A 14,510-nucleotide genomic window follows, 5' to 3' on the forward strand; every position below is an offset into this window, starting at 1 on the left:
AGGTTCAATTCCGGTCAAGAGCACACGCCTGGGTTGCAGGCTCGGTCCCCAGTGTGGGGCGTGTGGGAGGTGGACGATTGATGATTCTCCATCATCATTGATGTTTCTATCTCTTCCTTCTCTGAAATCAATAAAAATATTCAATTATAAAAGAAGAAGCAGCAGCTCCAAGGGGCAATTTCCCTGCACATGAAATTTGAGGATTGCTCCTTCCAAGACAAAGGCAGGACATGGGGCAATGGCTGGGCTTGATGAGGCCTGAGGGCACTGCTCCCCACCTTGCTCTGAGAGGCCAGAGAGAATAAATTCCCAAGAGAGAAGTCTAGGGGTGTATGTGTGCAGGTGCACGTGAAATCTCCCATCTGTTAAAGATGGTTTTGATTTCCCCAAAATCAAATAAAACAGAACCTGAGGCCCTGGCCAGTGTGGCTAAGTGGTTCAAGTGTCAGCCTGGGCACCGAAGGGTCTCGGGTTCAATTCCCGTCAAGGTCACATACTTCAGTTGCAGGCTAAATCCCCAGCGCTGGGTGAGGGAGGCAACCAATCAATGTGCCTCTCTCACATCACATCAATATTTTTCTCTCTGTGTCTCTCCTCCTCCCTTCCTCTCTCTAAAAATCAATGGGAAAAATATCCTCTGGTGAGGATTAATAAAAAAAAATAAAAAAATACAAACCAACAAAAAATAAACAGCGCAGAGCCTGTGTACTCCATTCACATCCAACTTGCAGGCCTGGGTGGTGAAGCCTCACGAGCAACTTGAAAGGGCGGAGGGAAAGGAAAGAGGACCGGCTGGGCAGTGGGTGAGCCTGCCTGTGCTGGCAGATGAGGTCACTAGGAGGGATACGCCAAGATGAAAGGTGGGTAAGGGGCCTGAAGGGGAGCGGGCTATGCAGCGGGGCCCTGATTGATGATGGTGACGACTCTTCATGTCCCTCAAAACCAGAAACTTGCTGACCCGTTTCCTTGGTGCAGGTCGATGCCCGCCTCCTCCTACTGAGACAGGAGCTGCAGAGGCCAGGGTCGTGTGAGGCAATGGGCAGCACACCCAAATCATTCACTGGGCTGTATAACCAAACAGCAAATGCCCAGCTTCCAGCACATGGCAGCCCAGCGCTGGTGACATCCGGGGCCAGCTTTATCCTGACAATACCTGGAGTTGAAATCACTGCCCCCACTCTATGGATAAGTAAGCCTACAGGGGGAAAGCTGGGGCCCCAGAAAGCAGGAAGCCATCGGCTCTGAAGTCAGGGGAACCCGGGTACAGAAAACTGAAGCCTAGGTCACTTTGCTGCTGAGGGAAGTGCAGGACTGTCCCAACCTGCCTGTCATCCCAGACCCTTCTCCACTCAGACCCTCTGTCTCTTCTTCAGCCAATGAGGGAGGCCAGGTGGCACCGCCGGCCATTCCGGCCATTCCGGGGAGCCTTGGAGCTCCTAGAAGTAACAAAGAGATGTCAGTTTGCAAACTGAAGGGCCTCCCACACGGCAGGTGGCACAGCTTCAGCCCCTGCACCAGCACACACCCAAGAGGAAGTGCACTGGAGCCTAAAGACGCAGGCTCGATGGAGACTGACCACAAACGCCGCAACCCAGCAAGAGCCCAGCTTCCGAGGGGGGAGTGGAACCCCGGCCCCGTCGCCGCGGCCGCCGCACCGCTCCACCCCGGGTCAGACGCAGCGAGAGCGCAGGCGAGCGGCGGGCCCTCGGGACTATTAGGACCCCTTCTAAGACCCACGGGAGCCGCCCTCGGGGCTCCGCGCTGACCAATGGGCGTGTGCGACAGCGATCATTTGCATGAGGGCGCGTCGTGGCCAATGGGCGGCGAGCGCGGGCGCGTGCGCGCGGGCGGCGGCGGTGGTGGGCGGCCCGCGGGCTCTGTCAGAGGATGGCCGCGGCCGCGGCGGGAGGAGCCCCCGGCCCGGACCCCGCCGCCAGGGCCCCGCCGCCGGCGATGCGGAGGCGCGGGGACTTGCGGCGCCGCCAGGCCGCGCTCTTCTTCCTCAACAACATCTCCCTGGACGGGCGGCCCCCGAGCCTGGGCCCGGTCGGCGAGAATCTCCCGCCGCCGCTGCCGTCCGCCGAGGTCCGCGAGCCGCCAGCGCCGCCGCCGCCGCCTCCCGGGCCCGGGCCCGAGCCCGCGCCGCCCGGCCCTCCCGGCAGCGCGGTCAGGGCCTCGGCGCCCCAGGGCCTGCTCAGCCCCGCGCCCGCGCCTGCCGGCCTCGGCCTGGACGCGCAGCGCCCGAGGTGAGTGGGGTCGCGGTGAGCGGGGCGGGGCGGGCGGGTGCGGTGCCCGGGCCGTGAGCCGGGTGGGGCGGGCCCGTCTGCACAGGACGTGGGTCCCCGACCGGCGGTGACACCGGGTGGGGTGGTCGGTCAGCCCAGGACGTCGGGAGCGGGAAGTGACCCTGGCCCCCTGTGAGCCCAGATGCAGGGTTGGCAGGTCCTGGGCCCCATGGCCTAAGATGTCAGGGCCGGGTCATCGGTGCGCTGTCAACTACCGAGACATGATGTTGGCGTTTCCTCGGGCCCTGTCAGTCCCCAGACATAGGCGGCATGGTCCCCATCAACCTGCCAGCCCCTAAATATGGGGTCATGGTGCTCTCAACCTTGTCAGTGTCCTGAACATGGGTTTCGGGGTTCCAGATGCGGGCCTGTCAGCTCTTGACACGCCCCCTCCCAGCCCACTAGTATGTCCCCTGGACAGAGACTCCCAGACGCCCCTCCTTGTCCCCTGCACCCGACCCTGTGGGCCAGGGGCTTCCCTGCATTGCGCCATCCAGCCTCAGTCTGCTGCACCAGGCCAGACGCCACCCTGCGCCACGCTGCCCCTGCCCCCACAGTCCTCCTGAGCTCTGTGGCCCAGGGGGCAGTTACTCCTCCGCCCTGATTCCACCTCCAGGAATCCTCAGCCCATCTCAGAGCAGCCCCTACCCCTGAGCTCAGCCCCTCCAGTCTGTGCCCCTGACCACAGCCCCAGGAGCCAGACAGCCTCAGGTTCCAGAGACCCTGCCTCCTTGGCCCCTACCTCCGACGCTGAGGTGACCTCCACTCACAGCCCTCACCCTGAGGAGTGATGGGCTCCTGGGCTGGGCACCTGGACTGCCTGCTCATCACAGCCCTTCTGCTGCCAGGCAGGTGGCACCCTCAGGCTGGCCCTGAAGGTGTGCAGGAGGGACTGAGTGCAGAGCCCCCCAGGGTCCCCGCCGTCCCCTGGAGTTCAGAGGTGACCCTTCTTACCTGAGGTCATCATGGCTGCACTGGTGTGGTCACCTCCAGCCCCTGGCCCTCAGGCAGGTCCGGGCGATCGGGTTCTTTTGGTTGTGGGACTGCGCCCAGGGTACTTTGCAAGTGCGGTTTTGCTCTTCTCTCTGGGTGTGAATGCTGGGCAGCCCGTGTGTGGTTTTAGGCGTCAGTTCAGCAAACAGTTGGGGCACCTGTGTGGTGGCCAGACCCTGTGAGCAGTCAGCAGCCTGCCATGGACCCGAGCTGGCGGGAGGGGCACCACTGCCGTTTCTGAAGAGGGCATATGGAGGGCCCAAGCTTGGGAGACTGGGGCAGGGTGGGAGGTCGTTTGAATCGGGTGTCCCTGGGCCTTCCTGCTGCACCCACCACAGTCCCGGGTCCCTCCACCCCTGCCTCTCCCTCCTACTTGGTCTTCAAGTCCCGTTCAGATGTCCTTCCTGCCCCCAGGGCTGCCCCTGCCCCAGTAGAAGTTGTCCCTCCTCAGGCTCTGCTGCCAAGCTCAGGGCCTGCCCTTGTGTCTGGGGGTCACCTCCCTCCCTGACACATGGCAGGCCCCCAGGATCAGGGCTGTCCACTTCTCTCTGTGCTTCCCAGGCCTCAGCAGAGTTGCTGCTGAGTATGGGAGGGTGGCCAGCCTAGCAAAGATGGCTTCCAGCTACTGGCTTTAGGCTGTTGTTTTCTAGGGATGGAGAGAATTGTGAGGTTCTCTTCCCAAAATCTGTGTTGTGACTGAGGTGGTTTGACCCAGGCTCTAGGAGCAGACCTGGTGGAATCCTAGCTCCACCATTCAGTGACTCTGTGACCTTGAGCAGGTGGCACGGCTTCTCTGAGCCTCAGTTTGCTCCTCTGTGAAATGGACTTGTGTTAAGCACTACCTGCCTGAGAGGCTATTGTGAGGTTGGATGAGTGTCCAGGGCTCAGTAGCCAAGGGCTCAGCGAGGGTGGCCGTGGTGTGGCCAGATGAGCAGAGACCCTGGTCACAGCCCGGCTGCACAGAGTGCTCCGGCTCAGTCCTCAGCGGGGCGGGGGGGGGGGGGGTCGCACACTCTGGGCTCAGTCTGGAGCAGCTTTTTCTGCTCAGCCAATGAGTGAGTCATCAGGACCCTAGTTTTTAGTCCGAGGACTTCTCGCATGGTGTTTGTTTTCATTTCAGCAGGTAATACATATGCACATGCAAGCCAGGTCACAGCATGGTGCTCCTCCCCTCTCCTCTCCTCCCCCTCTTTTTTCCCCCTCCCCTCCCCTCCTTTCCCGCGGGAGTGGGGCAGCCCCCCCACTGGACAGCTTGCAGTATCCCAGAGTTTCCTCTGCCCTCTAAGAGACCACAGTCAGCAGGGTGAGGGGCCCCCGGGGAGGAGTCCGAATCATTGTCACTGGCACCTGTCAGGTGCCCGATATAGAAGGGCTGTCACTTCAGGGGGGAGGGGGGGCGGGTCACTGTTCTCAGATGGTCTGATCACACATACAGTAGCTCCTTCCCAGAACCCCTCTCTCGGCCTTGGTGGTCTTCAGACCTCAGACAAGAGCCCTTCCTCAGCTGGGCTTTCTTCATTTGAAAGCACAGGAAGTTCATGGGCACTGCAAACGCTAATGAGCAGTGATTTCTCTCCTGGCTGTGAGCGCGCTGCTGTTTAGAGAAGGAGCCCTGGAGTCCAGCTCCCCACGGGCGGGCGGCAGGGCTAGATCCCTGTGCGGGAGGGCGGAAAGCTGCACCTCCCCAGCTCTGTCCCTCGGTCTCCCCACCTGTAAATGGAGGGTAATAATACCGCCCACCTGAGACTATTATTTCCTCCCTTGAAACACAAGGAAGGGAAGGTAGAAGAAAGTTGCCGACCAAGGTCTGTGACACCAGCTGGGAACCGATTTTCAGTGTGGTGACATGGATGGCACCATCCCTGCAGTAACCAGAGTCAGCGGGAGGAGCGAGCTGGGCCAGAGGCCAGGCGGGCTGGGGAGTGTGGGTGCTGCTCGCGCTCCAGGGCATCTGCCCAGCGCCTCACAGGGACTGCCGCGGGCCGGCTCTGCACATGAGGTCCCAGGTGTGCGGGAGCCACTGGGCACATCCTGGGAAACTACCTGAAGAAATGAGCCTGAGAAAGTCCCGCGTGGCCGCAGAGGCCCCGCTGCACTCCTTCCCTCAGCACCCCCTGCCCCCGCCCGCCATCCTGGCTGGATCCATCCTGCATGGTCCTGGTCTGTATTCTGAGCTGTGTGGCGTCTTCTTTACAGAAGGCGGGTTGCCTCCCAGCGCTGCTCCCTCGAGTTCCTGGAAGACACCGTGGGATGTCCCTCCATTCAAAGGTAAAGATCCCCCCTGCTGCCTGAGAGCCCTAAGGCCCTGGGGGCAGAGAAGATCCTGGAGGGATGAGTGACCTGTTTCTCACCTGCAGAACCAAGCACATACCCGGGTCCCCCAGACACAAGGGCCTGAAGAAGACTCACTTCATCAAGAACATGCGACAGTATGACACCAAGAATAGCAGGTACCGGCCATTGTGGGGCTGCCTACCGTGTCCTCCATCAAACCTTGGGGGCCGGGCTCCTGCCCTGGAGCCACAGCCCATACATGTCCCTTTCCAAGTATACTGGCCTCCCTCCAAATTAACTGAGCTCCAAGTCCATGGCCAGCCACTGCCTCTCCCTCCCCAGAACCCTGGGGACACCGGACTTAGTGGAGGTGCTGAATGAAGGGACATTGGAGCAGGTGACATGTTGGGACGCGTCCAGGATAGAGGGCTTGGTTTCATCCGAGAAGCATGGGGGGTCAGGAGGGCGGTGGACTAAAACCTAAACACAGCTGCCTTAAATCACTACTGTGGCAGCAGGTGCACCTTCGGAGGCCTGGTGCCTGCAGATGCTGGGTGAGGGCCACTCCTGTCGCCTGTCCCTCATGCACCACCCTGCCGGCCCTGAGGCATCTGAGCTCATCACCCTGACCCAAAGGGTCCCCACACCGTTCCCCCTCCCATGGGAGGTCACGCTGCACGCACCCACCCTTCCCAGTAGTGGCCGTAGATTGGACAGACCTGGATCCCTCAGCATGAGGAGCTGGGCCTAGTCCTGAGGAGCAGGCCCTAAGCAGTCCTGAGAGCCAGGTGGGCCTCAGTGGGCACTGAGTGCCCAGTTATCCAGCCAGAAAAGGGGGGAGTCTCACTGTTCTCCTCCTGCTAGACTGGGGCTTGGCCGGGTAGAGCCATCCCAGAGGGGGAAAGGCTGTCCTTCCTGCTGTGTGCTCCATGCAGGGGCGCCTCAAGGGTCACTTTGGCTCGGGACATTGAACGGATGCTTTTTGATACTATTAGTCCCCCACCTGTCCAGGTGGCTGAGGAGGGGCTGCCTGAACCAAACAGCCCTCTGGGCACACACTCTGTCCCGTGTTTCCTCCAAAGCCTGACCTCTCGAACTAGCGTCCTGACCTCCGGCCTCCACCCTGCCACGTGGGGCCAGGTGAGACCCTTCCTGTGCAGCGTGTTACGTGTGGGGGACCAGTGAGAGCTGGCATGGCCAAACCCACTGACCCTGGCCGCCGGGCCTCTTGGCCTGAGAGTTCCCTGGACACCTGGGGTGTTTCCTGGCACCAGAGTCTAGGCGGGAAGGAATTCTCCCCTCCTCAGGAAACACCTGCCACCTGTTCTGACCCAGCTCTCCCCACAGGATCGTGCTGATCTGCGCCAAGCGGTCCCTGTGTGCAGCCTTCTCGGTCCTGCCCTATGGAGAAAGCCTGCGGGTCAGGTGAGTGGCCCCGGAGGCGCAGGCTGGGCAGGACCAGGCTCTTGGCAGCCTCACAGGTGGTCAACAGATCAGCTCCGACTGAATCTTCTCAGAAGCTCTGCCCATCTCCTGGTTCTCCGGGAGGGATGTGTCCGCACCTTACTTCAGTTTGAGTTGCCTAAATGTCAGTGCTTGGGACATGCCTCCTCTGCGTGCATTCTTGTGACCAGTCCCAGCAGCTGTGTCCTGCGTGTAACCCAGGAAGAAGGAGATGGCCGTCAGGGTGGGAAGCCTCCTGCCCAGCGTGACTGCAGGGTGGGGGGCACACCCCTGAAGATCGGGCGTGGCCTAAGCTACGGCACAGGATGCAGGGCCATATTGTTGCCAATCGGTGTTTTAACAGGAAGTGGCTGGTTCTAGGGAAGGAGAGACCAGACAGTTCTTAGGACAGGTGTCCTTCACTGTGTACGCAGTGATGCTAGTGCCGCTGTTCTTCCAATGAGAACACGTGCCCGCGTGTCTGCGAGGTGAGGTTCTGCTGCCCCCCCCCGCTCAGGCAGAGGGACCCAGCCTCTCTCCGGTGCCCTGTATTGCAGTGACCTGAGGGTGGACAGCCAGAAGCAGAGGCATCCGTCCGGTGGCGTGTCTGTTTCTTCCGAGATGGTCTTTGAGCTGGAAGGTGTGGAGCTGGGAGCAGATGGAAAGGCAAGAGCTGATGCCGTGCACACAGGCCGGCGGGCGCAGATCTCACGTTTATGGAGGAAAAGAGCACATGAAGTTGTGCTTTCCTTTGATCTTCTAAAATGCAAGGGGCAGTGGGAGCAAGCCACAGCCCTGTAAGAACGGGCCTCGCCCTCAGCACTGGTGGTCGGAGGTCAAGGGCATCAGAGGCAGGGAGAAGGTTCCTGAGCTACAGATCCAGATAAGAGCTGGTGAGGGTGACGTTCTGGAATGTTCTTGTTACTGAGAACACTAACATCAGGCCTGAGCTGGGCCACAGAGGGGAGTGGGGGGCGGGGGCTTCCTGCAACAGAAAGAAGCAGGACTGACCTGGACGTGCTTCCCTTTCCAGGTCGTATCTTACGCCAAGTTCCTGTACCCTACCAACGCCCTGGTCGCACAAAAGACAGACAACCACGGCCCGCCGCCCCAGCCCCGGACCAGCGTCCCCCGGGCTGTGCCAGCATCAAGATACAAACCGGCTGCTGCCAAGTCAGCGCCGATCAGCACAGAGCTAGGTACCCTAACCAGGCGCACGGGGACAGGACAGGCAGCCATACCAGCCAGGCCAGTGACCCTGAGGGGCAGCAGAGCAGTGAGTCACATTTGAGCCCACAGCCCTCAGTCTAGACCGAGGCGGGCTTGGGGTGTGGAGTTGAGGTACAGCCTTTCAGAATGGAAGGGACTCGGCAATGGAGCAGACCCAGCCAGGCCATGGAGAGAAGTTTTGTCCACAGATGACTCTGGGGCAGAGGGCGGGGGGTCCATCCTCATCAGGACGTCCTTCCCTCCCACCCATGCCTGGACCCCTCCCAGACCCCAGGAGCATCGCTCCCTGTTCCTGGAGAACACCTGCAGCCCCAGCTGCTCCCAGGAGCTACACAGGTTCTGCTGAGGCTTGGGGTGATGGGAACTGGGCACCAGAGCTCGGGGCTCGTGGTGGGTCAGGGCTGCCTTCTGCCTGCAGGGAGCGATGCAGGGGATCCCCTGGAGTACAACCCCAACCTGCTGGATGACCCGCAATGGCCCTGTGGCAAGCACAAGCGAGTCCTCATCTTTGCATCTTACATGGTATGACGAGCACCAAGCAGCACTGCCCCTCGGGTGCTGGGGGGGTGGGCTGTGAGCAAGCGGCCCAGCACTGGGGATGCGCAGCAGGCCAGAGAGCAGTGCTGGCCCCACCACCCTGGGTTCAGCCCATGCGCTCCACAGCCTGGATTCCCCACTGTGCACTCAGCTCCCCTGCCCTCTGTCCAGGCGTGTCATTCTCACAGACCTGGTGCCGCTCTGAAGGCTCCGCGCGTTCACATCTGCAGGCCTGGCCGCGGGAAATTGCCTCAGTGGCCCGGCCCCACCCTGCTGTCCTCTGTATTGCAGACCACCGTGATCGAATATGTGAAGCCCTCCGACCTCAAGAAGGACATGAATGAGACATTCCGAGAGAAGTTTCCACACGTCAGACTAACACTGAGCAAAATTAGGAGGTAGGAAGGGCCAAGGACATCCCCAAAACCTACTTCATTTTTTTTAAACGTTTTTATTGAATTTTTTAGAGAGGGAGAGAGAGAAACATCAATGAGAGAGAAACATCAATTGTTGCCTCCTGCACACCTCACACTGGATATCAAGCCTGCAACTCTGGCATGTGCCCTGACTGGACATCGAACCGGTGACCTCTTGGTTCCTGGGTGAACACTCAACCACTGAGCCACACCAACCAAGTGGCCCAAAACCTACTTCTAACTTGTGTCATCCTATGAGGTCCTGTAGGCCTATCTTCCCATTTCCCGTTGATTCCTGAGCCTGAAGATCCAGATGCCCCCTCCCACCCTCTGACCAGGCCAGTAACACATGCAAGCCCATGTACATACACATGCACACGCATACACATGCACGCCTCTGCTGGTCAGGCTGCCTGTTTGCTTCTTGCAGCTGCCCCCACCCACTGAGCTCTCCTCACTGGTGCCCACGACGCCCCATGAGGCGGGCACCACCATTGTCCCTATTCAGTAGAGGAGGAACTCGCAGGCCAAGGCAGCTTGCCTATAGCCTCATAGTGTGCAAGTGCTGGAGCTGCTGGCCGAGGCAGGTCTCCTGGTCACTGCCCCTTCTGGGGTCCTGCACTGCCAAATCCTACTAACACCCCACCCCAGCAGCTCCAGGGCTCCTAGGGTCCTCTTGCCACCACAGGAGAGCAGGGACTTTGTCCTCTGTGGCAGCCCCTAGAGGATATTGAGGGACACCTGGTACAGTGGGGCGGGGGGGGGGGGGGGGGAGAGACATGGCGTAGGACTCAGCCAAGGGGCAAGTGGGGCCCAAGACCAGGACGCTGCTTACCCACCAGGCTGTGGGCCCTGATGCTGGGCTGTGCCTGCCTGGAAGGAACAGCTGTTCTAACGGCCCTGTGTCATGGAGGGGGTGGTGGTCCTCCACCCCAGAGCACCTGATTTCCCTCTAACCCTGCAGTTTAAAACGCGAGATGCGGAACCTATCTGAGGAGTGCAACCTGGAGCCTGTGACTGTGTCCATGGCCTACGTGTACTTCGAGAAGCTTGTCCTGCAAGGCAAGCTCAACAAGCAGAACCGCAAGCTGTGCGCAGGCGCCTGTGTGCTGCTTGCTGCCAAGATCAGCAGCGACCTCCGCAAGAACGAAGTAAAACAGCTCATAGACGTGAGTGCACTCAACCCTTCCCTGGCCCCACTGCCCGCTCCCAGCCCCGCCCCAGCCACCACTCCATCCCAAGCCAGTGCTGCCCCATCCAGGCCTCACCCCAGCCAGCACTTGCAGGCTGGGCACTACCCCTAGAGAGGGTGGTCATTGCCCACTAACCTGGAGTGGGGCCAGCCGCCACTCCCAAACCTGCTGACAGGAACCAGAGCAAGGGACCCCGGCTTAACCCTTCTCTCTTCTTCCATGCAGAAGTTAGAAGAAAGGTTCCGATTCAACAGACGGGATCTAATTGGGTTTGAGTTCACAGTGCTTGTGGCCTTGGAACTTGCTCTTTATCTTCCCGAGAACCAGGTGTTACCTCATTACAGACGCCTCACACAGCAGTTCTAGTCTGCTGCCCAGACAGCCCATGCCACTCAGCACACGTTTGTGGGCCCCAGGAGCTGTTCCCAGGCAGTGACGTGCACCCCTGCCCCCCATGGCCTCACCCTCCCAGCTGGGACACGTGGGCCCTGCCTTCGCACACTTTCTTCCTTGGGGGGCCATGCTTTCATTCCAAAGCACAGCACATCACCGTGATATTTCTGAGAATGTTCTGGCATTCTCACATGGATAGAATGCAGGATGTGTCCTTTTCCTTTTTTCACGTGCCTGACTGGCCTGGCACCAGGACCCTTGATTTATGCTTTGGATCCTGACGTCATGGCATCTTTCTCCTTTGCACTGCCTTGCCTTCCACATACCATCGTAGCCACTGATGCATCGCAGTGGTGACTGTTTCCAGATGCTGCTGAGCGCATTCAAGTCCCTGAAGTTAATGTAGAAGCATTAATTTTGACTTCCCAGTCTTTGGATGTGGAACACACCCTGCCCAGCCCGCTGTCCATTCCCCTCCCACGTCCACAAGCAAAGAGCAGACTCCTGGCTTTGATCAGTTTTATTCTTGGACCTCTGATCTCCCAAGCATCATGTCACTGTGAAGTCCTCGTACCTGAGTGTTACGCCAGCAGGCCTCTGCAAACACAAGTTGCCCCTTCACCTCACCCAGAAAACCCCACTGGCCTGCAACACTGGATCTTCAGATGATTGCATTGGAGTGTGGCTCTTGATCTTCTTAAGCAATATTATGACAGAACAGCCTGTTGTCATTTGGGATTGTTTTGGAGGTTTCCCATAAGGGAACACAAACTGGTTAGATGTGTGAAGCTGTGAGTTGAAACACTTGCTCAAGCTGGGAGGAGACGGACTACTTCACAGCCCACAGCACGGCCTCCCCAAGGTCGGCTCAATGCCCTCTTCTCCCAAGGCTGTCCGGGCCAACTGGCCAGTGCATTTCACACTCAGACCCCAGCTGCCGGGGATCCTCACTCCGATAAAGGCCTGGGCTCTGCTTCTCCAGGTTTGTTGTCCTTTGCACGAATTCTGTGGTCCAGTTCTCCAGCTCACTGCCCCACCAAAAACACTTCGGTGAGTCAGCTGGCCTGAAAGATGGCCATGGATCATCAAGCTGCTTTCCTATTGTGCTAGACCTGTTGGAGGGGCCCTGGGGCAGCCCCCATCTTGTACTCTCTCCACATGGGCTGGTGTTTTTGCAGAACACCCAGTTCTGCTCATCACAGCACCCAACCACCAGCAACTCAGCCCAGACCTCAGAAGAGGTGCAGGCCAACTACTCATCCACTTGTTGCCTGCAAGCCTGTTCCTTCCACTCACTCAAAGACTGCAGTGCGCCTCCCTCTCCAAGATGGCTTCCTAAACCCAACCTGCATCCAAGGTAGATCGTAGGGTGTAAGGTGCTAGGCCCGGCAACTTCTGGAAAGCATCCTGTCCTGCCACCATATATCTCAAGGACACTTCTGTGTTAGAAGCACTGTAAGGGATTTCTAAAAATATACGTCCCGGTTTACAGCTTAGCCTCGAAGGACCTGTCTCTTTGGGAATTTCTATACAGACGTTAGACCAGCTGAAAAATATGGTCATTTAAGTTTGCACATTTATGTGGTAAGATTTAGTCATTTGCCAATCTCATCTGTAACCTCCCCAGCTGCGTGTCCTTTTTAGTAACGCTGGAGCTGCCACTGTGTGGTAGTCAAGAATCCCTGCAGGAAAGCCAGTATTTAAGCCAAACCTCAGACTGAATCCCCGTCCTCTAGAACAAGCCCCAACCTCTGAGGGTGTCCAGGGCCCAGTGCCACTCCCTCAGAACCCAGTAGCAGTTGTGGATTTTAAATGTGCGTTAAGCAACTATCTGACCTCAATGCCAAGTTGTGTCACAAGTGTTTATATTTGTGCTTTAAAGTAAAGTTTGGTTTTGCAGCGTATAAGTCGTCTCCTTTCAGTGAGCTGACCTCTCCTCGCCCATTCACAGCAGGATGTCAGCTCTGACCCCCCGCCCCAGCCCAGCACAGAATGAACCAACATGGGGGATGTTTCCACTATTTATTTATGACAAATTAAACATCTGTGATGCTCCTCAGTCAGTTCAGTCAGAAGTTCCTAAACAAAAGAAAGAACAACATTAAAGCCTCATCTCCGGAAAAATCCCAGCCTGTCCCCAAACTCGACTTTGAGACAGCTTACTTTGAGACGATGCCATCGGCCTTGGCCAGTCGGAGAATGGAGTCATCTGACTCACCCTGAGAAAAAGCACATTGGAACCATGAACTATGTTCCCTGCTGCCCTGAGCTGGCAGGAGGTCCACCAGGGACCACCCAGCCCTAGCGGTTCCTCTCTCCCAGTCTCACCACTCAGACCTCACTGGACAGAAAAAGGCCTTGGAGATGGGAGTGTGATAACTGGGAAGTTCCAAGGTAAAAGGGTGGTCCTGCTTAGGGCCCTTGAGCATCCTTTCCACCCCTCACCCCACCACCCCCAGGGACAGGCAGGCAACCAGTGCAATCCAGCCCTATAGGCTCCAACCTATTCTGCAACAAATAGACTCAGACCTGAGAAATAGTATAAGACACCATTCTCCATTACCCCACAAAAGCCCACAGATGAGCCACGTCCAGGACACTCACCATCCTGCGGATAGCCCCGCAAATAGCATAAGTTTTAAACTGGCCGTTGAACCTGCCTGTCACCTTGTCAACCTGTTGATGGAGAATGAGGATCATGAGACGGGCACTCGAGCTCCTTTAGCTCTAAACCTGGGGTCTGGGGATCATCAACCTCGGGGCCAGCCCAGACCTCGCTCTAGTCTGGGATGGACCTCGTTCAAGCCTTAGCGCCCCAGGCTCACCTCGGCCACGTTCATCTGGATGGACGCGTGGTCCTTGGCGCCGATGATGCGGTTGCTGGCGGAGCTGCGGGGAGAGCGCAGTGAATGGGAAGGGTGGGAAGTCACAAGTGTTTGTGTTTGTGCCTTAAAGTAAAATTAAATGCTGTGGCGCTCACCATTTCCGCGGCACGTACAGGTCCACGAACTCGCCGGCGTCGTTCTGCATGTTGGGAGTGCGCCTACGAGAGCCCGCGCGGCGCCGTGAGAACCAGCTGGGTCGGTGCGCCCGGACCCCGCGCCGTGGCCTCACCCCGCTCCCCGCGCCGTGGCCACACCTCAAACCCCGCGCACCCGGACCCCAACCTCCGCGCCCTGGCCTCACGCCGACCCCGCCCGGAATCCCGCGGAGCCGGCCCTGGGCCACGCGGCCTACCTGCTGCCACCACCACGAGCGCGTCGGCAGAAAGGGCGCGCTACGTCCCCCGGCAGCACTACGACGAGCGGGGCAGGGCGGGGCCTCGGCGAGTGCTTCCGGGTCCCGGCGCGCCCGCGAGTCTGCGCAGAGCCTGGCCGGGCCCCCCGCTGGCGCACTTCCGTTTCCGGCGGGGGCGGACCCTGGGGCCTCGGGCGGCGAGTGGGTGGCCGGGGCTGGGGGGCCCTGAGGTGCCGGCGGGCCGACGTGTCGCCACCCCTGGCGGCCGGAGACCCTGCGTCGGCGAGGGCGGCGCGCGGTGCTAGCGGGCGGCCCGGGGGTGTCCATCGGCTGCCAGAACGCAGACCCGGACCTGGGAACGGACCCCGCGGAAACCGCCGAGTGAGAACACTCCTGAGGTGTCGTGGGTGACGAGACAGACCGTGAACGGGGACGGAGCAGCGCGGCTTGTGCCGGGGACCTCCGCGGGCGGGACGCGGTCCTGGGACCTAGAGGCCAACTCCTCGGAG

The 14,510-nt window shown here is 59.4% G+C and overlaps 2 protein-coding genes across 2 annotated transcripts; one reads left to right on the forward strand and one right to left on the reverse strand.

Annotated features, from left to right (window-relative positions):
• Positions 1-1,887: 1,887 nt before the first annotated feature.
• CABLES2 (Cdk5 and Abl enzyme substrate 2) lies at positions 1,888-12,733 on the forward strand. The gene is made up of 10 exons (XM_008157105.3): positions 1,888-2,246; positions 5,475-5,546; positions 5,636-5,728; positions 6,900-6,977; positions 7,553-7,661; positions 8,029-8,194; positions 8,644-8,747; positions 9,054-9,160; positions 10,143-10,347; positions 10,597-12,733. The coding sequence occupies exons 1-10, from the start codon at positions 1,888-1,890 to the stop codon at positions 10,735-10,737; spliced, it is 1,434 nt and encodes a 477-aa protein (XP_008155327.3). The 3' UTR covers positions 10,738-12,733.
• A 39-nt stretch (positions 12,734-12,772) lies between these two features.
• RPS21 (ribosomal protein S21) lies at positions 12,773-13,801 on the reverse strand. Its single transcript, XM_008157104.3, has 5 exons — positions 13,745-13,801; positions 13,590-13,653; positions 13,369-13,440; positions 12,928-12,983; positions 12,773-12,843 (listed from the first exon to the last, which is right to left on the reverse strand). The coding sequence occupies exons 1-5, from the start codon at positions 13,792-13,794 to the stop codon at positions 12,834-12,836; spliced, it is 252 nt and encodes an 83-aa protein (XP_008155326.2). The 5' UTR covers positions 13,795-13,801; the 3' UTR covers positions 12,773-12,833.
• Between the last annotated feature and the right edge of the window lie 709 nt (positions 13,802-14,510).

Source organism: Eptesicus fuscus, chromosome 12 (genome assembly GCF_027574615.1).
Source record: "Eptesicus fuscus isolate TK198812 chromosome 12, DD_ASM_mEF_20220401, whole genome shotgun sequence".
NCBI classification, from domain to species: Eukaryota; Metazoa; Chordata; class Mammalia; order Chiroptera; family Vespertilionidae; genus Eptesicus; species Eptesicus fuscus.

Excerpts from the sequence above, each read along its gene's own strand:
- CABLES2 (XM_008157105.3), top strand. The coding sequence starts at position 1,888 with ATGGCCGCGGCCGCGGCGGGAGGAGCCCCCGGCCCGGACCCCGCCGCC. Across the intron at positions 5,547-5,635 it reads GGATGTCCCTCCATTCAAAG|AACCAAGCACATACCCGGGT; the intron begins GTAAAGATCCCC and ends TCTCACCTGCAG. Across the intron at positions 8,195-8,643 it reads GCCGATCAGCACAGAGCTAG|GGAGCGATGCAGGGGATCCC; the intron begins GTACCCTAACCA and ends TTCTGCCTGCAG.
- RPS21 (XM_008157104.3), bottom strand. The coding sequence starts at position 13,794 with ATGCAGAACGACGCCGGCGAGTTCGTGGACCTGTACGTGCCGCGGAAA. Across the intron at positions 13,654-13,744 it reads CTGTACGTGCCGCGGAAATG|CTCCGCCAGCAACCGCATCA; the intron begins GTGAGCGCCACA and ends CTCTCCCCGCAG. Across the intron at positions 12,984-13,368 it reads GCGGGGCTATCCGCAGGATG|GGTGAGTCAGATGACTCCAT; the intron begins GTGAGTGTCCTG and ends GCTTTTTCTCAG.